The sequence below is a fragment of the Sparus aurata genome, chromosome 15 (genome assembly GCF_900880675.1).
Source record: "Sparus aurata chromosome 15, fSpaAur1.1, whole genome shotgun sequence".
In the NCBI taxonomy this organism is placed as follows: Eukaryota; Metazoa; Chordata; class Actinopteri; order Spariformes; family Sparidae; genus Sparus; species Sparus aurata.
Window position 1 is genome coordinate 15,670,412 of NC_044201.1, and position 26,442 is coordinate 15,696,853.

Here is a 26,442-nt window from a genome sequence, read left to right on the forward strand (position 1 = left end):
AATTTTGACCACGTTCTGTAATTTTGATGTCGATAACAGGTAAACACTCTCTTAATTTCACAGTTTTACTGAAATATTACGTCTGAATAGAAAGAGAAAAGAAAAGAAAGAATAAAGTGCACATGTGTTTAAAGTATTGATTAAAATAGCTCTGCGACAGACTTGTGGCCTGTCCATGGTGTCTCAGTGCTTTCCACATAATTATTGCTGGGATGGGTTCCAGACTCCTGCCACCCTTAATGGGTATTATAAAGGAAATGAATAAATGACTAAAAAAAGAACCTCATGGGAACTTTTCCTGGTTTACTTTTTGCACCACAGTGATAACGGATCCCATGAACATTAAACAATTGATCTGTCTCCAGTCCAGAGTGGTAATTCAATTCAGAGTTGTCAGCTAGTGTATCATCACAGATAACAGGTTTGCTCCAGCACTTAGGATAGAGACAGACAAGAAAGGACCAAAAGGATTCATAAAAAAGTAGGAAAAAATATCTATGGGACTAAGACATTCTTGTGAAAATATTCACATAATAAATTCATTCAAATGAATCTTGTAAATAATTACAAATGTATAAAAACGTGTCATAAAAATATAGTGGAGTCTACATGTTCTTAAGAATCTTTCAATGATAATAATAATACAAAAAATACAAATAACAATATATTAATAATAATAAGAAGAAAGATAATGATAATAATAATAATTCGTTATTATTAATAAGGACCACCAACGTGTTTGATGACGACACTCGCTAGCAAAGCTCCCATTGGCTAGTCCTTGGCCGGAAGTAGGTTACGACCCACTCTTTTCTCTTTGCTCCGTGGCATTTTGCAACACAGGCAGTCTGCTGCCGCTGGATTTACACTAAACCAACTGCTGTAAGCTCCGGCAGAAATGGAGAAAGATGGCATTAGGTGAGTAGTTGGTTTAATACTACAATGACTGCCCAGTCAGCTCTCTAACCGATACAAAAATAACCTCAAAGCGTAGAGAAGCTCCGAATATCGCTAAGCTAGCTGAAGAACCGTGCCAATATCCGGTTTCGGTATTTCAAAGTAAGTGTACACGACAAAATAAAAAAATAAATAATGTAATGCACAATTTAAATGTCAAACTTCGAAAAACTCGCGGTTGTTCTTATTAACAAGCTACGGGGCAGTTATTTTCCCGTTAGATCACAAAAGTAACTAAATCAGATCATTTTAATGACGTGTTGAGTGAGATGAGGAAGAATGTCTTACACAATCCACTTTCTACTGCTTGAGTTGTCCTGTTCACTAGGAACATATAAGTAAATTCACCGCAATTTACGAGTCCCTGTGGATGCATAAGTGTGAGGTATTCATACCAAGGCGATCGTATTAATGTGAAACCTGGAGTGTGGGTTCAAGGCAATCCTGTTTTGTGTTTATTTTAATTATCTACCTTGTCAGCTAGTAAAAGAGACAAAGGTAAGATTGTGATCGTTAGGCATCTTCTAATATCTGTTGTCAAAGTTGTGAGCAGCAGGAGTTTCATGTGAATATTTCTCTGCATGTGGGGGTGTGTGCTGAGTGAGCAGATCCTACAAGTGATATGTGGCTTTATAAGTGGCAAAATTACTTGAGCTTAATATTGAATGATACTGACATTACAAATCAGAAATCCTCCCAAGTGGTTCAGTATGAACATTACGTTACAGATGCTGTGCTTTGTTACTCTTACTTATTGATCTCTACTGAACTTTACACTTGCTAAGTCTTTTGTCTGTCTCCGTTTGTGTGACCTGTCTTTGTTACAGACATGCACATCTAACAAAACACGAGTTCCTGTTGCAGTTGTAGTTATTGTGGTGGCCCCTCCGCAGATCCAACTCTACATAAATGGAATGTCCAACAGTTCACAGTACAGGCTTATTGGTTCCTCTTTTTCCAAACATTTAGTCATAATCAGCAGAATGGCTGCTTGGTAAATAGTTGTGATCTTGAAAATGTCGACAGTCATGTTTTACTGTACATTTGTATTTGATTTTTGACAAGTTGCTGGATTTCTGTGTGGTGTGATCATGAAACTCTCATTTTGAAGAGGGAAACAAAACGATGTATGTTAGGAAAATTCCTATGTTCTCTGGACAAGAAAAATAAAGTGTTTGGGGACCAGAACATGCTCTTTTCCGTCAGGCAGCATAGAAAAAGTCTGATAACTGCTATCGTTTTTAGTTTTTTTTATATTTGATCCATGGTTTTCAGTTCTGGCCCTTCAGACTCAGAGTCCTGCTGGTTTTCATTATAGCTGTCTTGAAGCTGATTTACACCTATGAGGCCAGGTGAATGCTATTTGTCAGGAAAGAAAAACAGCTTTACTTTGTGTGCTTAGGGTTGGAGCCATTGGTTTTTACTGTGTGACCTTCACGAAACAATTGTGCGCGGTAGGTGTTGGGTAAGATGAGGGGATAAAGCTCCACAAGGAGAAACACTGAGGGTTCCTGCCTTAAGTTAGAACTGAAAAAAAAACTTCAGCCTATAAATGACCAAATAATCAGGAAAACAACTTTTTACTTTAGCGGTTTAGTATATTTTGTCTCTGTGTTGAAGCCTTTATTTTATTGCTGTGGAAAGGTTGGTGCTTTTATTTTGAAAGGCGTGTGACCCGACCGGAAGTCGATGTCTAGTAGCTTGCTGTGGAGCTCACCCACCAGATTTCCTCTCTGCTGTTGTTTAGCTTGGAGCTAGCTGCAGTGTGCTAGCTCTCCATGTGAAGCTAATTCACTGTTCTTTCAGGTTTAAAGTAAATCTTTAAGATGAGGAGTGGGACACATTTAGCACATGTTGTCACAGAAAAATATTTTATTTAGTGATTGACTGAAATTGAAGTTTGTTAGTTACTCAGGTTTGCTTGAATTGAAACACAATGTTGTATTATCAAGTGTTGTTGTCTGATAAAATGTTGATCCCAGGTGTTTTTATTTTAACCAAAGGTACTGATCAAAAATCTAATTCACAAATGACTCCCTGTATTGTAAAGTACTTTTATTTGATTATTATCCCTAGGTGATCATCGAATGGATTTACACAGGACAAATAAATGAAGACACTGATAGATTGGAGCCAAGAAACAATACCTTCACAATGACATAAATGCCTTTCCAAACCTCTAAGATGATGTGCAGTAGCTCGTTGTATGTCATGTGATCAGAGGGGAAAGGGAATGCAGACTTGCCAGCTATAGCTTTTATGTGAGCGTGATGCCCAGGCGGGGGTTGCCGCTCCAGGGCCGGGTCCGCTGGCTCTACCTGGGCCTCTTTCTGCTGCTGGTGCTGCTGCTATTTGCGTACATGCTGGAGTGCACCCCTCCAGCAGACGTCAGCCTGGTCCTGCCCGGCCTCGCAGGGGAGAGCTATGGGAAAGAGTACTATCAGGCCCTGCTGCAGGAGCAGGAGGAGCGCCACCTAAACCGTGCCGCCAGTCTCAAGCGCCAGATTGCGCAGCTCAAGCTGGAGCTGCAGGAAATGAGTGAAAAGCTAAAGCTCCTGCAGGACAAGAAGGAGCTCCCCGGGGTGCAGGGCCTTGCCGAGAATAAAGACCAAGAGCCTGGAGATCTGCTGGATTACCTGCACTCTCAGATCGATAAGGCCGAGGTCAACACAGGGGCGCGCCTCCCCAGTGAGTATGCCCTGGTGCCTTTTGAGAGTTTCACCTCGTCCAAGGTGTATCAGCTTGAGATGGGGCTGACGCGGCACCCAGAGGAGAAGCCTGTCCGCAAAGACCGCAGGGATGAGCTGGTGGAGGTCATTGAGGCTGCGCTGGACATCATCAACAACCCGGATGAGGAGGATGGCGTGGAGGAAGATGTGCCGATGCAGAGACAAACCTACACAGAGGTTCACTTTACTGAAGGTAGGTTCCACCTGACAGCAGACTAATGAATGATGACTGTAACTGTATTTTTTTTGTAAGTGTAGCACTGTTTCTTATATTTTATTTCTCAGGACTGTACAGGACAGAGCGAGACAAAGGGACCCTTTACGAGCTCTTCTTTGCCAAAGAAGATTCCAGCAGCTTTCGTCACGTCACTCTCTTCAGGCCATTCGGTCCCTTAATGAAAGTCAGGAGCACATCTGTAGAAACATCAGGAATGATTATTAACATCATTGTGCCGCTGGCAGGCAGAGTTGAAACATTCTCACAGTTCTTACACAACTTCAGGTGAGAATAAACCAGAAACTGTCATTGTTTGCTCAACATGATCCAGCATGTTCACTTCCAATGTGCATTAAATACACACAGTTGTTGGTCTGGTTTTCAACACTGTTGCGTAGTACGATACAGCCAGAGTGTTCTTGGGATTGATTTGATATGACACAGTATTTGTTTTTAGGGAGGTGTGCATACAACAGGACAGACGAGTGCATCTCACAGTGGTTTACTTTGGGCAGGAAGGCCTAGAGGAAGTGAAAACATCATTGGAAAAAATGTCAAGGTCTGTTTTTTTTTTGACTGATAGAGAGCTTTTGATATATCCTGTGCTTGTTTTGTGGTTCAATGTGTCATATGAATTGCATATGAACTGCATTCGTTGTTTTTTCCAGGGAGGAGAGCTTCTCCAACTACACTCTGATCCCAGTGGACGAGGAGTTTTCAAGAGGTCGGGGTCTGGATATCGGAGCCCACGCCTGGAAGAAAGGCGACGTCTTAATGTTTTTTTGTGATGTTGACATCCATTTTACTCTGGAGTTCCTTAACACCTGTCGACTCCACACTGCTCCAAGTAGGCTTTTACATGTTATTGCTTAGATTGGCTGTATTAATACAACAAATGTGTCATAAATGTACAATTTTTTTCTTGATTATTTGTTTTGTAGATAAAAAAGTCTTCTATCCAGTTGTGTTCAGTCTGTACAATCCTGCCATAGTCTATGGAAATTTGGAGCTGGCTCCACCTATTGAACTCCAGCTGGTAAGGACTGAAAGTTCACATTAAATAAAGAAGTTCAATGACCTGTTAACGATTCTTAAAAATATGTCTTTTACTTTTCTCACATCAAGAAATCCAGAATCCCAGATCATGCAAAAATATCCCTTCTGAATATTTAAACTGCTTAATGCTAGATGCCTCCCATCTACTGAAATGTCCTTTCTCAGTATACAGTATGTGCAGTGGAGGTTTATTTATCCATGTCACACGAGTACAAGTTACTTATTGGACCATGACTGGCTTCTAAACGTTCCCCTGTCCAACAGATGAAAGTGAAAATAGCCTTCTTGTGTCAAACTCTGTTCATACATCATTCTGCATAGTGAAGCTCAAACACTCAAGTGAAGTGAACCAAAAAATGAATCACATTTTTGAGTGGAAGGGGACTACATGACATTTGAATGTGTTTCTTTTCTTTCAAATAGATTCACAAAAAAGATGCTGGATTTTGGAGAGATTTTGGTTTTGGAATGACGTGTCAGTATCGCTCTGATTTCCTAAATATTGGTAAGCACTGATCACTTCATGGTGCTTATTATTTATATATTCAACAACTGATGCTGTTAGCTGACAAATGCCAATTATTCCTTCCAGGTGGGTTTGATCTTGAGGTCAAAGGCTGGGGTGTGGAGGACGTCCACCTGTACAGGAAGTATCTTCGAAGTGACCTGATAGTGACGCGGACGCCAGTATCCAGTCTCTTCCACCTGTGGCACGAAAAGCAGTGTGCAGACGAGCTGACGCCCGAGCAGTACCGCATGTGCATCCAGTCCAAAGCCATGAACGAGGCCTCCCACTCTCACCTGGGCATGTTGGTTTTCCGCGAGGAGATCGAGACTCACCTACGCAAGCAGGCCTTCAAGACTCAAAGCAAAACAGAGGAGTGAGCAAAGCCTCTTAACATCAATCCAACGTGTAGACTGCGAGGTGCTGGCATTATTAACGCACTACAGCAAAGACATGTTTACATGGATCCTTCTGCATTTCACCGCACAGCTGTAGACAAATGAATGTACAAAAAGGAACATTGATCAATGTGAAGCGTCACAACATGGTACAAGTCTTATTGAAGAGCTACAGCAGAATCACAAAAAAGAAAAAAATCTTAATTGGTAACGCGTAACCTGTTGAAGGAAAACTCACACATGTAAAACAGGTAATATGTCTCTTGGGGTAAGGTTGACATTGTGTTTTATACGTAATGAAATCAATCAGTAAGCATGTTGTTATTATCTGGGGGGAGCTTCTCATTAAGCCATCATATCTTCTTCAAACACAGCGCCTGACCTGCAACCAGTGTCTACACCATTTTCACCTTCTCTGCTGCTTAAAGGTATACTACGCAGGATTTTTCTCCAAACAGTGTATGGTTCCAGACTAACCTTTTACACTGGGGGCACTGGTGCGAATTACTTTTTCATTTAGCTGCACCAGCACATAATTTAGTTGCACCCAATAATACTTAATAACATTTCTTAACACATTATGTAAATCAGTCTAAATGGGTTAATTGTTCAGATCCATGTTTTGTTTTTTTTTAAATCAAAGCACATTACTTCAAAAAGTTTTTGGAGGCTACATCTTTTTGTAAATCAGACCTGCTAAATTTCAGGCGCACTCGTAAAAGCAATGTAAATATTCAGTCGCACTTTAGCGATGTTGGGCGCATGTGCACCCCTCAGCTCTGCAATGTATAGACTCAAACAGAAGTAATTCCTCTCAGTCATCACTTATTCTTGTATTTTCTTATTATTACTGTTGTGTTGGGGAAGTTTCTAGGCTGCAACTTTTAATGCAATTACAGCGTGCAGTGGAGGTAGGGACTTTAGAAAAAGCTAGTGACCAGGTACAGCATCGTAAGCAGCGTGCATCAAAGACGACGCTACCAAATGGCAAAAAATTGCACCAAATACATGCAAACAGAGCAAAGTGAAACAACAAGCGGATCAAACTGGTTTAAAAAATGAGAGTAAAAAGAGAATAGCACCAAAGGCGGGATGGTGTTGAGCTTGCAGTTTGAATGTTGTTTACAAAAGGTAACCAACAACTCCTGCATAGTATACCTTAAACTACCTGTCACTGCTGAATGTGACCTCAGCCAGTACATTTCAGATGAGTTCTTGTTCGAAGGATCAAATCCAACATGCTGTCAATGTTTATGGTGGCTTTATAATTGAAAAAACAAAAAACAGTGACATAAGGGTAACCAGTCCAACTAGAGAACTATTTATTTACTGGTGACAAAAGGAAATGGAGAAAGTTGCTCTGTCTTAAAATGTTGACCCCACAACCAACTCTACGTTTCTATTCATTCCAGGTTGTCTGCAAGTTGAGGATCAAAGCAATTTACATTCTTTAACATTTTCCAGTATATTGGCAGTTGTGTATGGAGCCATACTGTTATGTTAGTATTATATTTATAGATTGTTTCAGACTGGCACTGTGGTAAAAAAAAAAAGGGACCTTTTTGTGTTTTATGTGACAGTCACTGACTATCTTCCTTTGCTGGTGAAATTTACAAAGTGATCAGTTAACAGAGAAGCATGTTGAAGAAATAGTTAAAGAGCCAGGGGCAAAAGATGTGCTTATAGCATGCAGCGCTATGATATCAGGTCTATGTTGGACCAGTATTATTGTTTAAATAACAAAGATTTGTCATGTGAGAATCACTCACAGCACTATGATTCCTAATACTGGACTGATATTGAATGTTACAGCCACTCTTGTAAATACTTTTCTAATGTTTCTTTGTTTCATACGTGCGAGTTGAATACTTTGTCGTATGTGCCTACATGCTTAAACTGATATGAAGAGATTGTTTTCAAGATGTGTCAACAGCTGCAGGCCTGATGATTTTACTCCATCTCATAATGAGAGCGGATGTTTAAGCCAGAAAGGGTCAGTCAGAGGCCGGAGGTGTAATGTTAATGCGTACAGCTGTTAAAGCGCTAAATAGAGCAGGCAAGAAGTGCTTTATTTTTTTCACAATGAAAGCAGGTTATTCTTGCATCTCGTCATGTACTGTAATTATTTTTAACCAATGTTTTTGCAGATATAACAGCTTTTTGTAGATAGAATTGCAGTCTCCTCACCCTGCAGGAGAAGTGTTCCAAGTCTTCCTCCCAGCAGTACACAACAGTTCAATCAAAGAGTAACTGTGCAAGGAAATGATTTATTTTGAATTTTTGGCCATGAAATAAAACTTACAGAAGGCTGCATTAACTGTGTCATTTCTCATGTTAGCATTTGATTTGATGATACATAGTTTAAATAAACTCGACCAGTTCTATAATTTATTCTATAAAAATGCAATATCAAACTTGTCAAGTGTCTTTTGTCACACTTGTATGCTTCTTAATTTAAGACAAATGGCATAATACAAGTGTATCATTCATCTGCATACAATAAACTACATGAATAGAAAATAAAGAGAAAAAAGGAAAAAGCATAATCAAAATCCAGGAGAATTGACAGAAAATAAAATCAATGGGAACGTTTCAGACAAGCTTATCTTCATCTCGGGTACTTCATAGTATTAATGTGCTAACTGTTCTGGATGGATCCCCACAGACTTGTAGATCTCTTTGAGAAGAAGCAGAGCTGTGTCTTCAGATTCCCTGCAAAACGACACAAGACGCAACAAATGTGAGATGAACTTGTTGAGATGTAAAGAATAAAATGAATGTTGGCTTAATTCTATTTAGATGCTTCTGTTTCAGGGTCCTACAGATTATTGGTTTACCACAAAGTAGGGCTACACAATATGGTAAAAACATCATTGTTATTACCCATTTTAAGCGACATTGGGAGTATGACATATTACAGGGTTAGTAGGAATCATCATTTTTACATCACAAATGTAATTTTCTTTGAAAAAACTGAACTCATGATGTGACAAAACAAACATGTTTCCTTGCATCTGGAGAACAAGATTTGTAGGTCGAGACATCTCTGCAACATTCCAGTACTTCATTATAATGCTGTTTGTCAACATTTTACCTTTATCAAATATATTTGGATTAAGTAAGCAGCCCTGTGATAACGTCAGATGAGGAAAAGCAGCAAATTCTTACATTTGAGAAACTGGCAACACTGAATTTTGGGCATTTTTGTTTGAAAAATGGAGGGACTGAAAATTTAACTCAATTGTTAACATGTGAACATGCAGCGGTAAAAAGCCTGAATGAAGTGAAGTTCTCCATACCAGTAGCAGAGATGACTCTGGAGGGCAAACAGGTACTCGTTGAAGCTCTCAATGGGCTTCTCCTGCAGGACGTAGTCGATGCGATTTCCCCCATTCAGCATCCCTATCTTCACCTGAGGCTCCTCTTCTCTCTGTGGCTCAGGGCTCTCAGGGATTTTATGCTCTGCTACAAACCAGAATGGAGTTATAAATCTCACACAATACAGAAAATACTTGATAGAACAGTCAGAGAAACTCACCTTCCTGAGCCTGCTTCTCTTGCTCTTCGATCTGATTGGCTACGATTGCCAGCTCAGCCTGAAGCTGGGCAGATGCAGTGTGAGCGCGAGCGAACTCGTTGAGTGTCTGCCAGGCAGTCCTCAGGGAGCTGATAAAACCCTGCTTCAGGTCAGAACCCATCCTGGTGAGACTCTCCTTCAGCTCTGAAACACAAAGAAATCCGTTACAAGAAGCTTTTTCTCACGTAACTGATAAAGGTTTTCTTTAACTACAACTAAAACCAATGTCTGGCTTTCCAACATATGCATGATGAAATAAAATGTAGATATACAATTATTTTGCTCAACCAACTGTTACACATCTATTTGTCCTCAAATCAAACAAAAAAGAAAATAAATTGTCCAAATTGTCTTTTATGTCAACATTTCAATCTAGCAAGAAAAACTTCATTTTGACATTCAGCTAACATTTTTTTTCTGCAAAAGCAACAGAAAAGTCACTGTTTAGTCTGGTTTACTTCATCACAGCAAGTTCAGTGTAAGAACGGAGTCTTTGTATTTTGCCACCACACAAATTAGGGCACCCCACCCATATGGGGCAGAGAGCTGAGGACACCACATGCAGTGACACTAGAAACCAAAGCCAGCTTAGGCTCTTGACATGGAACTGCACTTAGTTTTAACTTAAACTTTAAAGGGGCATTTTTCAAATAAATAAGTATACAAAATAATACAAACTCAGAAATATTAATTTCTAAGCCTAAGATGACTCAATCAAATGTCTTGTTTTGTCCACCACCCAAAGTTACTCACTTTACCATCATAGGGAAGTAAAGGAACCAGAAAATATTCACATGTAAAAAGCTGGAATTTTTATGAATCGTTTAATTCAATTATGTGAACCAATCAATACATTTTTAAATTAGTTGGTGAGTAATTTAATAATTGACAACTAGTCGATTGATCTTGGCAGCTCTGTTATTGATGAGTGAGTGTCGTACCGAGATGAAGCCTCTTCCTTCCTTTGTGATGTGGGATCAAAACAGGCTTCAGGTCCACGTCTGGTAATATCATGGGCTCAATCCTGTACGCCACGGGGTCCAGCTGAAAGAAAATGACTCGATGAAGCCATCAGATAGTAATTCATAAAATGACTGAGCTTTACTTCTTTCATCATACTTTGATTACACTTTTAGATAAAGAGTGTGTTAACTCAAGTGTGGGCATGTAGGCTTAAAGGGGAAATGACTGTGTTTATGTGACTCATTTTACTAAATAAACTGTGACTGAATTAGCACTTTGTACAGTACAATGATATATACAGATCTGCAATCAAAAACAATAAAAACAGGCCAAGTAGGTAGATAACTTTTGGGCATCTGTAGCTTAATTAGCAGTGATTCCTTCAGGATGTGCAGGTTGCATACCGGATGGTAAATGTTGAAGAATCCACTGCACGTGGGCAGCTGGTACGTCTCTTCAATCTTTTCCAGCCCTCGGACTGTCAGGAACATGCCAATTGGAGAACCCAAGGCAAAGAAATTCACTGGCTCGAAGTCCAGAGCATGGTAGACCACTGACACCTGCAGAGCAACACATAAATACACTTACTGTCGAATGTCAAGTCAGATTTTGAAACCAGCTTCAGCAGCTTTCTCAGTCACATTCACCTGTCCAGTGCCAACTTCAAAGTAGTTGTAGTTCACATGGATGGAGGAGACGTTGTTGCCCACTGGAAGCTTCATTACAGAGGAATCAGGAGGCGTTTCAGCTGCGGGCGGAGGCGCTGCAACCTGACTGACCTCTTTTACCTCCGCTTTCTTCTCCTGGGCAGCCTGGCGTGCAGCCTGTGTACATAAAACGAGGACAAAGACTGTGTTTGTTACTTCATCACTGTCGTCGATAAGCAAGCCTCGCAGGTAGATAAGAGACACACGTACCTGCTTACTCACTCTTTCTTTCACAAACTTGGCAATCTTTTTCCTGGGACCAAGCGGGATTCCCATCTCTTTCAGGTCCTCGATTGTGCACATGAGCTGAAAGAATGTGAGAAAGGGACAGACTGAACCAGCACCCTCTCTTTTATAAAAATAATATGCAAAGAATGATATTATGAAAGCCAAAGTTGTTTAATTACTTACTGGATATAAGCAATTAGCATTTTTACTGCTCCTGAATGACTAAGTGTATGTATTTCTCAAACATACCAGTATATTTTTGTTTTACATTGCATTGTTGGGCTTTTTCTTTTATTACCAAAAACCCACTGGACTTATTCATTTGAGGTAATACTTTAAAACTTTTAGGCTTTTATTCTTACAAAAGATTCTACGTCAATCTTCTCCTCATCGAAGGTACTCTTGTATTCAGACAAGCCCAGATGTTCCAGCATAGCAGAAAGATCCTCAAACTCTTCCCCTTCTTCTTTGGGCTCCTCCTCCACAGTTGGAGGCGTGACAGCACTATTTGTCTGTGTAATGGGGGCTGCCACCTGATGGGAGAGAGAGAATTTACAATTTTGCACTGAAACATTATTTTATAAATTATCCATTATACATGTCTGTAAGACAAAGAACTAAAACATTTTGATCAATTCTTACATTCATCACATTTGTGTTTTAATGACAAAATCTGGCAAAAATAAGTAATGTAATGTGAATTAACTGGTGTATGACCTGTTTGGTGTCTCCATTAGCTGTGCACTTGGCCAGTGCAGGAGATCCATTCTTCTGATTTGACAACAGGTCGAACAGAATCAGTGAACCTGTGAGTACAAAAGAGAAACAGTCCTGTTTGGATGAAAAACAAAAGGACAAACAGCCAGTGGAGCTGATCAACTAATTTATTACCTAAACTGTGTCCACACACTGAAATTCCTCCTTTGTAGTCTGGGTTCCTCATCATGAACAGGGCGTAAAGTCTGTTAATCTCTTGGGCAACTGTGTCCATGATGGTCTGGCAGTAGGTGGGACTGTTGTAGAAAAGCACATCTAACAACGTCTCGTTTGTAAAGTGACGTAAACGTCCAGTGCTGGGCAAAGTAATCTTCTTTATCCTCCTACAAAGACAAATAAAAAGTATATATATGATTAATCAAGTCTGTTAAAACATAAGTCTGGTGGTATTATAGATTTTTTTTTATTCTAAATAAATCCCCTTGGAAAAATGAGCTCAACAATTAATTTGTCTCCTGACATGTGTTGCCAGTAAGACCATAGCCTGTTGCATCTTATTCCTCTGTGCCATAGAGCTCTTTTTAGGTCCAAAACCCAACAATGAGCCACTTTGTTGCACTGGGCTACATGTTCCTTCATTTCTATGAACACAGACACTGTAGTTTGTTTTGAGTCATACCACAAACATCACCCAGCTGCTGAAAACAGTCAGCAGGGTACCAAGTAAGTATTAATCAGCAGCTGAAAATAGCCCCATACAAATGTACTATTTCTTCTTGTTTGAGTCACGTTGCCTAAAAATGGCGGCAGGCAGCTGTTTAAGGAAGTTACTGAGCCTTTTATGAAACTGAAACTATATCTGTGTGGCTTTTATTTGAGGATAAGTAGCAATAAATGTACTTAAGAGATGAAAGTCACAGACAGGTTAAGAAAATTAAGATAGTACTGAGACACAAAAATGTATTCACAGGATTTTTGACAATACAAAAAACTAAACAGAATTATTTTGTGCAATTAGTGGATAACTTTGAATTAGGATTTCTGGTACTGATAGATTTATTCTATGAAGCTGCAATTTGAATAATTTAATTGAAGACAGAGACGTCCTTCCACAGTTGGCGTAAACCTGCCTCTCCTCACCTGTCCACCCCTGTTGCATCTCCATGTAGAGCCGTGTGCCACTGGACGGGGAGGAACTCCACCCTGCTGATGGCGTGTTCATCCAGCGGTTTCTTAAAGTGACTCTGCAGCAGCTTCAGTGACACACTGCGGAAGTCATCCACTGAAAGAACATGGATTTGTACAGTTTATTTCATGAGTCAGGCAACCGGGGAGTTTACGCTGACACTGGCAAAACGGAACAATCGTATGCTACTCACCACACTCGACCATGCTCCTGAACCTCAGGTCACACACAGGACCGATTCCATGAACCATGAAGACGAGATGATCCACCTTTGGGAGCTCACCTGGAAGAAGAGCCTTGATTTTACTTTAGCCACTTATCATCATTTATTAAATTGCATTTATAATCTGACTGTTATTATTATTATTAAGCTTCATTACATTAACAATTATATATTAAAATGGATCGCACAGTTAAATCTGACTCATTTCCCTCTTCAAAACAGATTATAATGGCTGGCACTTCCTCTAATGTCTTTTATAATGAGTGACTCACTTCATGGAGTCCTAAAAATACTCTGGAACTATCCGAGCTTTCTGCTTGGATCAATGAGCTTCTTGTCTACAATAACAAGCTGACTTTCATGTTGTCCGTTCCATATGTGCCCACACTTAGATAAATTAACTTGACTACCATCAGGCACTTGATCAAGGTCATCGTCAATCCCTCTCTTCACCACTCGGGGCCTGGTCTGCCCGTCCTGAGTTGTGCCCCACTCATCTGGCATGGAGGAGGGCTGGAACTGCACGATCACCTACAGGGGCAAACAGAACGTGTTTAATCAAACTAATGGGGTTAATCATCACTTAACACTGATCGGACCAGAGTGTACCTTCGGATTGTGCATGACGATGGTCTCCCCTGATGGGAACTCCAGTCTACGGTGCCACTGGTTGGTAGATACAGCTTTCTTATATTCTGACTGAAAGACACAAGAATAAACACTGATTTACAAAAACATTTGCAAAACTAGATACAAAAAATAATGCATGTTTGACTCTAACACATCTACTTCTGGTCAAATGTAGTAGGGAGACAAACCTCCAGCTTGTCACTAAACTCCTCAGAGTAAGGAATAAAGCGACTATCTGCATCTCCTTTGTAGAACCACGAGCAGCGGCGGACCTCTGTGGGCTCCTCCTCCCAGTACACTGCGGTCCGTATGCGGTCATAGAGCTGCACGTCGTATCGCCCTCCATCTGTGCGTACAATCACATTTTCTGGGTCTGGTTGAACTGGAAGAAGAACAAAAATGTTAGAGAGGATCACAGTTTCACTGCGTTCACAAATTAGCATATACAGCAAGGGATCGTACCAGAGTTATACGTCTCCTCCAGCTGAAGAGAGTCAATGATACTGAAAGGAAGCCAGACGCACTTTGACTCCACTTGCTTGCAGTAGAACCAGTGAGGCTGGACAGGCTCATAGACATTGTAGTTGTATGGCATCATAGGACCAGCAGGAACAATCGCCCCAGCAGTGCTGGCTGAAGGTGGAGGTGTGTGCATATGTGTAGGAGGAGGCTGAAGAAAGAAGGGAAAAAAACATTTTTTTGTATAACAAATGACTGGATGAAGCTGGTGCAATTACAGGAAAAGTTAACTGAACATTTTTAATTCAGTCATTATCTAGTCACCCCCATGAGGATGGATAGTCAGGTGAAGTTTCGTAGTGCAAAAAATATTTCAGGAACTTCACAGTAAAAGAGTGTTTCAGAATTCTCCTAAACAACTGAAGTAGCTGGGGACAAGTCTCAAATAAGAAAACAAACAACCAGCTAAAAAAAAGAAAACACAAACTGGCTCCATACAGCTCGTCGATCCAATGTAATCCAAGTCTCCAGAAACCCCAAGATACATTAAGCTTGTGCAGCTGTTCAGATGATCTGAAGACTAATACTCTTACTTGTGAAACATTTGTCATAGAAAAGGGTGTAAATAATGTGTTTTTCAAATCATCTTTGGATCACAGGACATCCAGCGACTTGGATTGTACTGTTTTGAGACATTTTTTTTGTTATTTTCTGGTTAGCTCCAGAAAAGTTTTATGGACTTCGAAACTTTACCCAACTTTCCATCAGCATGTAGGTGAAGAGATAGTGAGCTCAAGTATCTGACAAACCAATGGAACAGAGTCACTGATCTGAAAAGTCAACTTTTATCCACCTTTGTGAATGTGGGTCCTGTTGGCGGGAATGTCTGTGGCGGTGACCCGAGAGAGTACGGATTCTGCTGAGGTGTGTGTGTCGGTGGCAGGACCTCTGGAGCAGGAATATAAGGACTGGCTCGACTGCTAGTGGGGGTGTGTCGGTACGGGTTATGACTCTGCAGCTGCATCTGGGGAGGAGGCGGGGTCATTGAGGTGGGGGGAGGAGTGTGACGCCCCATAGGGCTCTGGTATACTGCACTGCCAAACGCTGGTGGAGCAGGGTTCATCTGTGAGCTTTGGGGTGGCAGGGGCGCCATGCTGACACTGCTGGGAACAGAAACCGGGCCTATTGTTGTTGGGGCTGCGGACAGAGTCGACGGAGGGCATGGTGACTGGCCGATGGATGCAAACGGGTCACTGCTGGTTACGGGACTGGAGAAGTAGTTGAATGTGGAGGGGGCTGGTCCATTTCCAGAGATCTGACCTAGAAAGCTGTCTTCTTCTCCGACATCAGTGGAATCATCTAATACAGCAAAAAAAAAAAAAAAAAAACATTTTACACAAGTAAAACATTTTAATTTGATCAGTGAGCTCATCTATTTGTGACATCCAAAATACTTGGCACATATAAACACAACAGGGGGTGTGGATATTTATAGACAGGCTGCAGATTATGATTATTTTATATTAGAACCAACACAACAAAATATTTTTTAAATTTGAAAATAGAAAAATGCCCATTAAAATTTCCAAGATATCTTCAGAAGTCTTAATTTGTCTCACCAGAAGTCTAAAAACCAAGTACATTCAATTTACTATTACATAATCTCGAGAAAAGCCACAATTCCTCACATTTAAGAGGATGATATTAGAGCTTTTCGGAGAAAAAAAATGCACCGATCAGAATTGTAGATTTCCTTTCAGCTAACTGATGAATCAGCCAATCTTTCTAACTCTATATAACAGTATTTCAGTATTGATTACAATATCTGGATTGAGGATGCTATGAGAGTGCACCATTTTAAATACAACCCAGATTGCTGCAAAACACAGCTAATTTTACCAGTAGAGTATACAAGACTTCTTCTAACTTGTCTTCTAAGACTTCATAGAAAATGATATCCTCTTTACATCATCTGTATGTAGCCAACACATTGGATAGGACACAGTTTGACCAAAACATAGCACTCTCCATTGGGCTAACCTGTCTGACAGACGACTGTCAGCTCAAACACACCGTTTCTGTTTCTTTTCCACTGATAAAAACAGCTGACAGCAGAGCAGGAACACGGTTAGCTAGCTAGCTTAGCCTGCTAAAGACACAGCTAGCTATGGTTAATGTTCAGACATTTCCACAGTCGGTTCTTCATCTCACCTCCTGACAACACCGCCGGGCCAGTGGCCTGACTCACTGGCATGAAAGGCAAGTTGAAGTTAAACTCCGGAGCGCCGCTGAACAGTAAATTTGCACCGGTGTTGGGAGCATTATTATTTTTTCTATCTGCCATTTTCCCCTAGAATTACACGTAGCCACTACCATAGCAGGCAGGTTCGGTTCTCCACACAGCCTTCACCCTGCCGTCATAGATTTCACCGATCTGTACATCGATAGTAGCTCCACACTCGGCCTGACAGCGTCACATATACTTTGTAGATCTGCTAAAACCACGCAGGTCCGTTTGACTGCAGTTGGCTGGTTGTCAAAGAAACAAACGTTCAGTCTGACTACTGCCGCCTACAGGCCAGATGGATTCACTACAGTGTGACGTTACATCCTTTCCCTTGAGCTAACATAAGAAAACGCTTTTTTTAGTGGAGAGTAATTATATACAACGAGTCAATATTTTTTCTTTTCACTACTTAACTATTATCAAACACTCAGTCCGTTGAGGTAGTCTGAATATGTGGAGTAATTGAGCCAGTGCGATAGCTCCGCCGGGCACCTCCGTGCTCCGGTTGGTCCCTGTCCCCAAAACAAACGAACTAACGCTCTTTGACTGGTGACGCAAGTTTCCCGCCCTCACTTCTACAATCCCTGTGTGCGAAAGTTGACAAAATAGTGTTTTCGCTGAGATTTTACTTCAATACATTTTATATTCGTCAGGCGTTTGTCAGCGACCAAGGATGCCTTCCACTCACGACTGGATTAACAACCCTCTCGATGTTGTTGAAGGGATGTTTGGTAAGAGAGAGACACCGGAACTTCACTCCCTGACAGCTATCCTTAAAACGCGTGAACCTAGCTAGTTAGCTGTATGGCTAACTAGCTAAACCATGCTAACTACCTCGCTTACCATATGTACATGTATTTGCTGTGCCTTTGTCGTGCCTAAGAGAAATAATGCTTCTGCGTGTTGAAATTGCCAACGCTGCTCTGTTGCAGCCTGTACCCACACCACTTATCACTTTTAAACACAAGAAGAGGAAGTGCCGGGTGTGCAGTTTCATCTGAAAACTTGGGCACACACTGAGGATAACAAGATGAGGCGTTCACGTGTCTTTGAAGTGTCCTAAAGTCTTTTGAAATGCCTCTTCACCAAACACACACACACTACCTCGGATATAGGTATATTTAGCAGTTGTGTTTCAAACACAGCTTCAGAAGTTGTGAATTTCTGTGCTGGTTCTTTGTCTAGACATGAATGATTATCAGTCCAGCTCCTTTTATCCACCACTGGAGAGAGCTGGTCCTTGACACTGACCATTATTTACAGTAAAACAGACTTTGTTCCATCCTAAGAAGCAAGAAATACATTTAGAGTACCTTAGGATGCACTCACTGAAGATGATGCAGATATAAAAGTCATCAATGTGATTTTTTTTTTCTTTTTCAAATCGCTTACACATAAAGTTGACACTTCTGATATGTATATTAACGGTCCCTTGCAGGTTAACACCGATCATGGTTTTAAGACAAGAAACAACTTTATTTTTCACATTATAGTTTACTTCTGCTGCTAATATGACAGTCGTAGGAAGAAAAATAACGATAATGCAAATTGTATGTGCACAAAATACTGGCCAACTAATATTATGTGGCTGTTTAGATGTATTTAAAATAAATGTAAATTACAAATTGTTTGAACATCTTCAAGAAATTGTTTTGTTTTTGGTTTGTGGTAGGGATGCAAATTTTAGGCGATTTCTCTAATTAATAGTTGGCTGCCTTTACAATCCAATATTGGTTCATTGTTAATGATACAGTAATGCTTTATTCTTTAAAACAGTTTAGTCATGGCAATTTAACAATTAATGATTACTCTGTCATCTTTTTTTATCAAATGTTTTCTAGCTAAATGTAACTACAGCTTATTGGTAATCTAATCCTCAAAAAATTTTAGTATTTATTTTCGTTTACTTTCAATGATAAATTACATTTTGCTCTTAATTATATTTCAGCTGCCTCCCAGAGCAATCCAAAATCTGGATGGGAGGCGAAAGTGGTTGAATTCTTCAAAGATCGCCTGAAAGAGAAGGACGCTCACACCTGGGTAAAGTAATGCCTGTACACATTAGTGTCACAGCTGGCTTCAGCACACTCACATGTAAATGACAACCGCCTTCATTTTGGTGCAGGTTCCGTCTTTGAACGATGTCCCTCTGCACTACCTGAAGCCCAACAGTCTGGTGAAGTTTCGTTGCCTTATCCAAGACATGTTCGATCCAGAGTTCTTCATGGGAGCGTATGAGACAGTGGATCCATCTACAAATGCCAAAGTAAGAGCTTCCTTGTTCTCTCATGTGCAGGTGTTTGCATAAGTATACACCCCTATCGTATGTGCAGTGTATGTCTTTTGCATGTGATGACGTGTTTTATCTCTATTATCAACCTATTTGACTGTCTGATTATCCCCAGGTGTTGCGATGTGGGCGGTATAAAGATGTAACAGAATGTGGGGTAAGTCTGGCTCTGCTGAATCACTAAAGAAATCAATGAAAAGCTTGTCGCAGCTTCAGAATTGCTAATAGCGATGTGTGTTTATCTCCAGGTGGATTTTAACTCCAGAAACACTGTGACTGCAGAGAGGCAGACTTTCTACTGTGTGCCAATCCCGGGAGAAAACCCCTGGGTGAAAGAGATATCCTCATCTTGTCCAGATTATGTCATACCTACCACAGAGCCAGGATTTTGTTATGTGTTCTGTCCTGCAGAGCAGCTTGTGTTGAAGTGTTTGTGAATGCTGCTCCCTAGTTTTCCTTAATTCTGTCGCACAGCTATGCTTGCTCTAGCCAAGCGAGAGTGGTGCCTTCCACCTCCTACGCGCCAACCCGACAGAAACGCAGCTACGAGGAAGACGACATGGACGACATGGACACGCAGCCACAGAAGCAGAGGGAGCCTCATTCTGGTATAAACTGCTGTTTAGCTGAAGATGGTCAAATGTGTGGCTGAAAGCAAAACAGAAATAATTGTCCATTCACTGTATTTTAGGAAGGATGGGAGCTGGTGTATATATATTTTTTGCAAACTGCGTCTCTTGCTGCAGCTTCTCAAGGTCACACTGAACAGCATGGCAATGGTGACTGTAAGCGGCAGGAGACAGAAGCTCCTTCCAGCCAGACGGCATCTGCCTCCCATCTCGACCTCAACTTCCCCCTACCGGGAGAGAAGGGTCCCTCCTGCCTAGTCAAGGTGCATTTTTTCTCTAATAAGGGTGTAACAGTTCATTTATTCGTCTCAAACTCTAATGATATTGATGTCACGGCTCAGTGCATTCAGTCGAATGAAGAGAGAGTGCAAGTGTTCTGATTATCACGCATAACAGTATGTTTTCCGACTGCCGCTAAACAACAAAAGCAGCAGCAGAAGAAGACACTGACTGACTGACTATACATTACAGTAAGTGCAGGAGAGAGAGGACTGCTTACTTCTTTCAACTCAGAGAGCAAATTGTTGATCAGACCAGGATGGTGGATCGGTGTCTTTCAACAGTTGTATGCAAGTGCAAACATGTTGGACACACCAACACGTGTTAGATGGAGCAAACAAAAAATAGTCCCAACAACTTATTCCCAATGTTTTATAAGCAGCCTTAGGATGAGAGAGTGACAAGGCCAAGGACACTGAAGCAAACAGCATTTACATCACATCATTCATTTTTAATCTCCCAGCATAAAAAGAGTTTTGTTCACAGCTTAATGCACTACAGGTTGTACAAACTGTCGCAGGTGGAACAAACTATACCAAACTTACACTACTCTCTTATATGTAAAAATAATTTCAACACTTAATTTGGGCACTGCATCGACTCATTTCATTGACAGAACCTGGATTGTTACCAGTCTTCAATGGATAATTTATCTCATGTAAAGCGTTTTGTTCTAAGACGTGATTTCAGATGTGATACAACCATTATCAGCAGACTTAACAAACAGAAGCTAAAAGGTTCATGATGTTGGCAGGTGTACGAGGACTGGGACAGCTTCAAACTGAACGACACACTGGAGGTCTTCGGTATCCTCTCTGTCAGTCCTGCTCTCAGCGCCCTGGCCGACGAGAAGTAAGACATGTTTCAGGACAGAATTCTCCCCCCTGGTGGTGATCTACATGTATTTGGTTCTCATTCTTGGCGTGTCCTCACAGAGACGCTTCCTCATCCATCCTGGACCCGACAGAGTCCATGGAGACGGCAGAGGAGCAGAGAGTGCACAGCCCGCCAGCCTCGCTCGTTCCTCGCCTCCACATGCTCTATGCCAGGCCGCTGCCACACAACAACCCCCTGCTGCCATCCGCCACCTTGGAGGACAACAGTGCCTGTAAGGACAAACAGAATATAAATGCTGCCTCATAACCTAATGGGTCTTCTTCTTTTTCCCCTTTGTAATCCCGTCACTTTACAGTTTTTGAATCAAAGGCTATTGCAGTACATTATCGGTGATAATGTTTGTGTCCAGACCTGACCGATCACGCGGTCAGTTGAGATGCAGGGAAATATTTTCAAACCTGCTGTTATTGTTAAGGGCACAAAATTCTGCATCGCTCTAATTTTCACAGATGTAGATGAGCCCAGCCACGATTTGCATAATGTGCTGCTAAATAAGACCTGACGCAGGCTTGTTTTGACACCTGTTGTCACTTTTGTAACTGCAAGTGTGTGTTAATCCCACAGCAGGAAATAAACGTTAGTTTAACAGCCTGATGTTGTCCGCCCAGATAACAGATCAATGTTTAAATGTGTCTTGAAAAATCGAATGTGGGCGATTTCGGTAAAACTGTTCGGACTCATTAGACTCAGTTTATTACTGACAAACAAAAGTGAAAAAAACAACAATAGGACTACATGATGAATATTATCATTAGTCGCAAATCCTCAGAAAATGCCACCATACAGTGTTCCTGTACTTGAGTTTACACATGATGCTCAACGGCACTGCTACAAAAGTTGAGAAAATGTCAACTCGGTGAAAAGCCATTAAAAACATTTTACATTGAATAGGGATACACGGATTTACCGGACATCAGTATCAGCTAATATTCAATCTTATTGACAACTATTAATGTATTTATGTTTATCTGTTGTGTCTCATTATGCTTTGGCATGTTCATGAGCTACTGGTTCATGACATCTCTGCATCAGTTTGTATGGTTTACATAAAGAAAAATTAAAAAAAACACTTCCCAGCGAGTAGGTAGCTGTACAGTGGGCACAAAGAGCTTTTGAAGCAGTTACTCTTCTATATTACGGTTGTTTCATAAATTTGTAGGATAGAATTTGTGTTCTTTTAAAGACGGTTTAATGAAGAGCTGAGTGAATTTAAATTAAGTGATAACATTCAGCCACTAAATGTAGCATTCCATCTCCTGCCCAAGCTTGTAACCGTGAGCTAAGAATAGATTAATAGCAGGCAATTTGTTATGCTTTCTATTTAAATATTGTTAAGTTAATGATGTTTAACTCTCATTTATAGATGCAGACAATATGTTGGCTTATGGACTGGTCTGTTAAGAGAAATTTAATAGATGATTTAGAAAATGCATTATTTATAGTCGTGTAACGGATCATCATTGATCAGTGATCCGTTCGGATCAATATCTACGGTTCGGCACACACGTGATCCATGGATTGATTTATAAAAAAAAAAAGTTGTGCGCATGTTCAATCCACACACTTGTTAAGTGCAGCGTGGTCATGGCGAGCGGAGGAACGGAGGAGCTTGAACGCCCTGCGTCGTTTAAATCCCCTGTATGGGAGCATTTTGGCTTCCCTGTTAAATACAATGATGAAGGAAAGAGGTTGGTGGATAAAACCGTGACGGTGTGTAGGCACTGTGGCACAAGAAAGCCATATGACAGTGAAAACACATCAAGCATGGCCACACATTTGAAGCGACATCACCCCGGTGTTTCACTGACAGGAGTGAAAACGAAGGCTACTCAACAACCGCTTATCATCGCGGCATTTACAAAGTTATATTTATTTGTCTTGTCTTTTTTTTTTTTTTTTTTTTTTTTTTCTTGCTGATCCGAAAAATGATCAGATCCGTGACTTTTTTGATCAGTTGCACCCCTTATTATTAATTTAATTTATCAAGCAAAAAAGCAAAACATTTTTTTTTTTTACCATTTTTTTAACATAAACCTCAGTTAGAGTCACATTATCGTGTCGCCCTCCAGCTGTGTGGTGAAGCAGAAAAACAGGCCCTGTGTCGAAGTTCATTTGTGTTGTAACCTTTCAAACTAAAGGAATATGACTGCAAATGATTTCCACTGTAAGTCTTACAAAGCACACATGCCTGCAGCAGCTGCAGGGACTTGTTTGAACTCTTTGTCCCTCTTCTTCAGTTTTATCTTCAACCCTGAGTGAGATGGCCTCCGTCAGGGCGGAGCTGCTCACATACTTAACTCACGTCCTGCTGGGAGATGCCCTGGCCGCTGAATACCTCATTCTACATCTCATTTCGAACGTGTACGTTAAGTTCAACCTATAACTACTTTCTTTGTGGTAAAGCTGAAGGAGAATCTTTATCTCACTGTGTGGTTAATTTTCTTGTAGGTATGCTAGACGGGATGTTCTCCCACTTGGCAAGTTTGCCATGAACCTGAGTGGCTGTCCTGCTGCCGCCTTGTACACTCAACGCTTCTACCAGATCATCCAGCAGCTCGTGCCTTCTGTGAGTGGACTTTGTCTCTCTGAGCAACGACTGTTATTGCTAGGTATTTTTTAAACATATTTATGCTTTGAATTAAAAAGTCACTGAAAGTTTCCCTCACCCCCCTTGCAGTCGTTCTATTTGGGCATGAGCCTCCAGAACATGAACCAGATGCGGCTGGTGCCCAAGAAGGACTATGTGGCCAATCGGTTAGTGAGTGGAGCCCTGCAGCTGGCCAGAAACACCTTCCTCTTCCTGGATGAAACCCATCTGGAGCAGGGACAGCTGGACACAACAGGTGAGAGGACGAAACACTGCGAGTATAAACAAAGCGGTTATTGTGCAGCCTGCAGACACTGTAAGTATGATGTGACTGAGCTAACACTAACCAGGCTGGATCTTCTTCTGTGTGTGTTTGTTATGTAGGTGTGCGTAACGTCACGGCCCTGGGGAACCTGATCTCATGGCAGAAGGTTGATTATGACTTTAACTACCACCAGATGGAATTCCCCTGCAATATTAACGTGCTCATCGCGTCAGAGGGCCGCTCGCTGTTGCCGGTGAGGACAAAGAGGGATGAGGCGTGCAAACCACAGGGCACAAAGCTCTCCCCTATCCACTCCTGGTCCCCTCCTGACACACACCTCCAACCCACCCTCCCCGGCATGGCCAGGGAGGGGTCAGATTTCCTTCAGCCTCTCATGAGACCGAGCCGGGTCTGACGCTTGAGGTTGTTTCCAGTCAGTGTCGCTCTGTCATCGCGGCTGCCATTGGTTGGCTGCAGCAAAAGCTCCAGCCGGCAGCTTCTACCCTGGTCTCACTCTGTTGTGAACAGCCCGAGGAATGTGCTGTGTGCTATTCCTGTGTGTTGCTCTAATGGGTTGCCATGGCGGCAGCTGTGTGCCACAGGAACAATCCTGGGAGAGGCGTCAGACTCGGCCATCTATTAGTCCTGCAGTGAAGGGCAGCGTGCTGTAAACAACTGCCAGGGTTGATTAGAAGTCAGGAGTACGTGTCTGTGTTTACACTGCACAACTATCGGCTGATGAGCATCTGGAGGGTGAAGCCGATCAGAAGGCTTCAGTACTCTCCTTGAAGTTTTGAGAACATGCCAAACTTGGTATGCACACGGCAGGCAGGGCCTACTTTTGCATAGCAACACCTGTAAAAAAAAACCAAAACAAAACAAAAAAAAACCTATACATCTATACAGCCTTTCCATGTACAGTTCTTTCCGGGCACTGTGTCAATATTTCTCTCTCTCTGTACCTCCACAGTCGGACTGTCAGATACACCTACAGTCTCAGGTCAGCCCACCAAACATGGAGGAGTATCTCAGCAACATCCAGTTGCATCCACAGACTTCGTCACAGCTGAACAAGTTCCGAATCTACCTGAGCGTGGCCCGCCAGCTCGACTACAGTATCTCTGATGAAATGACAAAGGTGAGAGGTTCCTTCTTCTGCTGTGTCTGAGTTTCACATAAATGAATGAGTTAAAAGGGGGCAAGAACCCTTTTTTTAATAAACGTTTGAAGGTTGTTATTTCATGTACCCAGCAGGCCTTTCTGTGTGTGTTTAATGTGAAGACTGTTGTCATTGTTGTGCATTCTTGTCCCTTTACCGCTTGTCTTTTTTCTGGCATCCTCAGTCAGTCGAGGATGACTTTGTTGATATGAGAAAGGACGACCCCCAGAGCGTTTCAGCTGAGGACCTCCACAGGATGCTCGTCGTAGCGAGGTGGGCTGTGATCCAGTTTATATAATCTCCTTTACTCTGCACTACTTTCCTGCTGTCTACTCTTTTATAGGTTGAAGTGTTAAATACACACAACAATAAGTCATTATGACCAACAATGAAATACCAGATATGCTAAGCAACAGAAATGTTATCACAGTATTTTGAGTAATAATTTCCTCAAGCTGAGATGTGTTTGAGTGGGATGTGTCTGACTGTGACTCTGTCGGCAGGTTGCTGTCTCTGAGCCTGGGACAGACCTCTCTCACCAGAGACAGCTGGCTCCGAGCCAAACACATCGACATGCTGCGGAGGAGCCGGATGGAACAGCACCAGTGCGTCAATGGCAACGAGCCGTGATCAGAGAGTCAAATGACATGGCTTTTGTTTTTTCTTTTTGATACTGAGAAGTTTGTAATAAAGATGTTTTTCATATGCCGGAAATAGTTCATGTTGTGTTCAACATTTATTTTTTATTGTGCCAAGCTGCAGAAAAGATTTGGATATATTTTCACCTCGTGGACTAACAGGATTAAGACGTTGTAGTTTGTACAAAGTGTATACTTACTCTCATTTTCCTTTAATTTTCACAGCCTGTTGTGGGGTTTATGATGGTGTTGCTGCAGACCAAACTTTCTATGTTTATGAAAAAAGGTTTTAAATTGTTTCTCAAAAATATGTAAATACATTAAAGGTCCCATATTATGCTAATTTCAGGGTTAAGACATTTATCTGTGTTCAGCTATTTTCCTCATACTGTCTGTAATGCAGCATCTCTATTCACCCCGTCTCATGCTTCATTTTACTTCTGGTCTTTTTAAGCCCCCACTTCTTAAAAAGCCCAGTCTGCTCCAATTGGTCAGCTCTTACAGGTCTGAGCAGGCACCAGCCATCATATTCTTGCCTCTGTTCTGGTGTTTTTATGACCACAGCCGTATTGTTGGCAGTAACTTTATAGTATTACATCCGTAATATACAGTTTTCTGTGGATTGAGCATTTTGACACTTTTGACACCGCATTTATTTAGCCCCAAAACATGAAAATCCCACTTTGTATAATATGGGACCTTTAATAAGGTCTTGAGGAAGATCTTTTATCTTGAGTCAGTATACATTAAGCCAGTTGCCAGCATTTATAAAGCACAAACTGTTCTTGTGAATGGATTTGACAATAAACCTCATGCAGCACTTGTTCACTCATACTTTTTATTCCAATGGAATATCTTC

At 41.3% G+C, this 26,442-nt stretch overlaps 3 protein-coding genes across 4 annotated transcripts; 2 read left to right on the top strand and 1 right to left on the bottom strand.

Moving 5' to 3' along the window:
• The first annotated feature begins 770 nt into the window (after positions 1-770).
• On the top strand, positions 771-8,651 carry csgalnact2 (chondroitin sulfate N-acetylgalactosaminyltransferase 2). The gene is made up of 8 exons (XM_030441258.1): positions 771-918; positions 3,034-3,879; positions 3,972-4,188; positions 4,361-4,462; positions 4,572-4,750; positions 4,845-4,939; positions 5,383-5,464; positions 5,552-8,651. Exons 2-8 carry the CDS (start codon positions 3,228-3,230, stop codon positions 5,842-5,844), a joined length of 1,620 nt encoding a protein of 539 aa, XP_030297118.1. The 5' UTR covers positions 771-918; positions 3,034-3,227; the 3' UTR covers positions 5,845-8,651.
• sec23ip (SEC23 interacting protein) lies at positions 8,110-17,124 on the bottom strand. Of its 2 annotated transcripts, none has more exons than XM_030441251.1 (18): positions 16,764-17,124; positions 15,406-15,911; positions 14,556-14,763; positions 14,282-14,475; positions 14,073-14,162; positions 13,874-13,994; positions 13,434-13,523; positions 13,195-13,336; positions 12,229-12,437; positions 12,055-12,143; positions 11,700-11,870; positions 11,320-11,415; positions 11,050-11,226; positions 10,807-10,962; positions 10,381-10,483; positions 9,401-9,583; positions 9,162-9,324; positions 8,110-8,574 (listed from the first exon to the last, which is right to left on the bottom strand). In XM_030441251.1, exons 1-18 carry the CDS (start codon positions 16,894-16,896, stop codon positions 8,493-8,495), a joined length of 2,913 nt encoding a protein of 970 aa, XP_030297111.1. In that variant the 5' UTR covers positions 16,897-17,124; the 3' UTR covers positions 8,110-8,492. The 2 variants fall into 2 exon arrangements, with proteins under 2 accessions (XP_030297111.1, XP_030297110.1); XM_030441250.1 differs by having other exon boundaries at positions 9,162-9,327; positions 16,764-17,121.
• A 164-nt stretch (positions 17,125-17,288) lies between these two features.
• mcmbp (minichromosome maintenance complex binding protein) lies at positions 17,289-26,407 on the top strand. Its single transcript, XM_030441255.1, has 16 exons — positions 17,289-17,570; positions 18,788-18,879; positions 18,965-19,105; positions 19,245-19,286; positions 19,378-19,467; positions 19,602-19,737; positions 19,876-20,021; positions 20,792-20,889; positions 20,973-21,145; positions 23,172-23,295; positions 23,383-23,500; positions 23,612-23,777; positions 23,906-24,039; positions 24,757-24,924; positions 25,130-25,218; positions 25,449-26,407. The coding sequence occupies exons 1-16, from the start codon at positions 17,513-17,515 to the stop codon at positions 25,573-25,575; spliced, it is 1,902 nt and encodes a 633-aa protein (XP_030297115.1). The 5' UTR covers positions 17,289-17,512; the 3' UTR covers positions 25,576-26,407.
• The last annotated feature ends 35 nt before the right edge of the window (positions 26,408-26,442 follow it).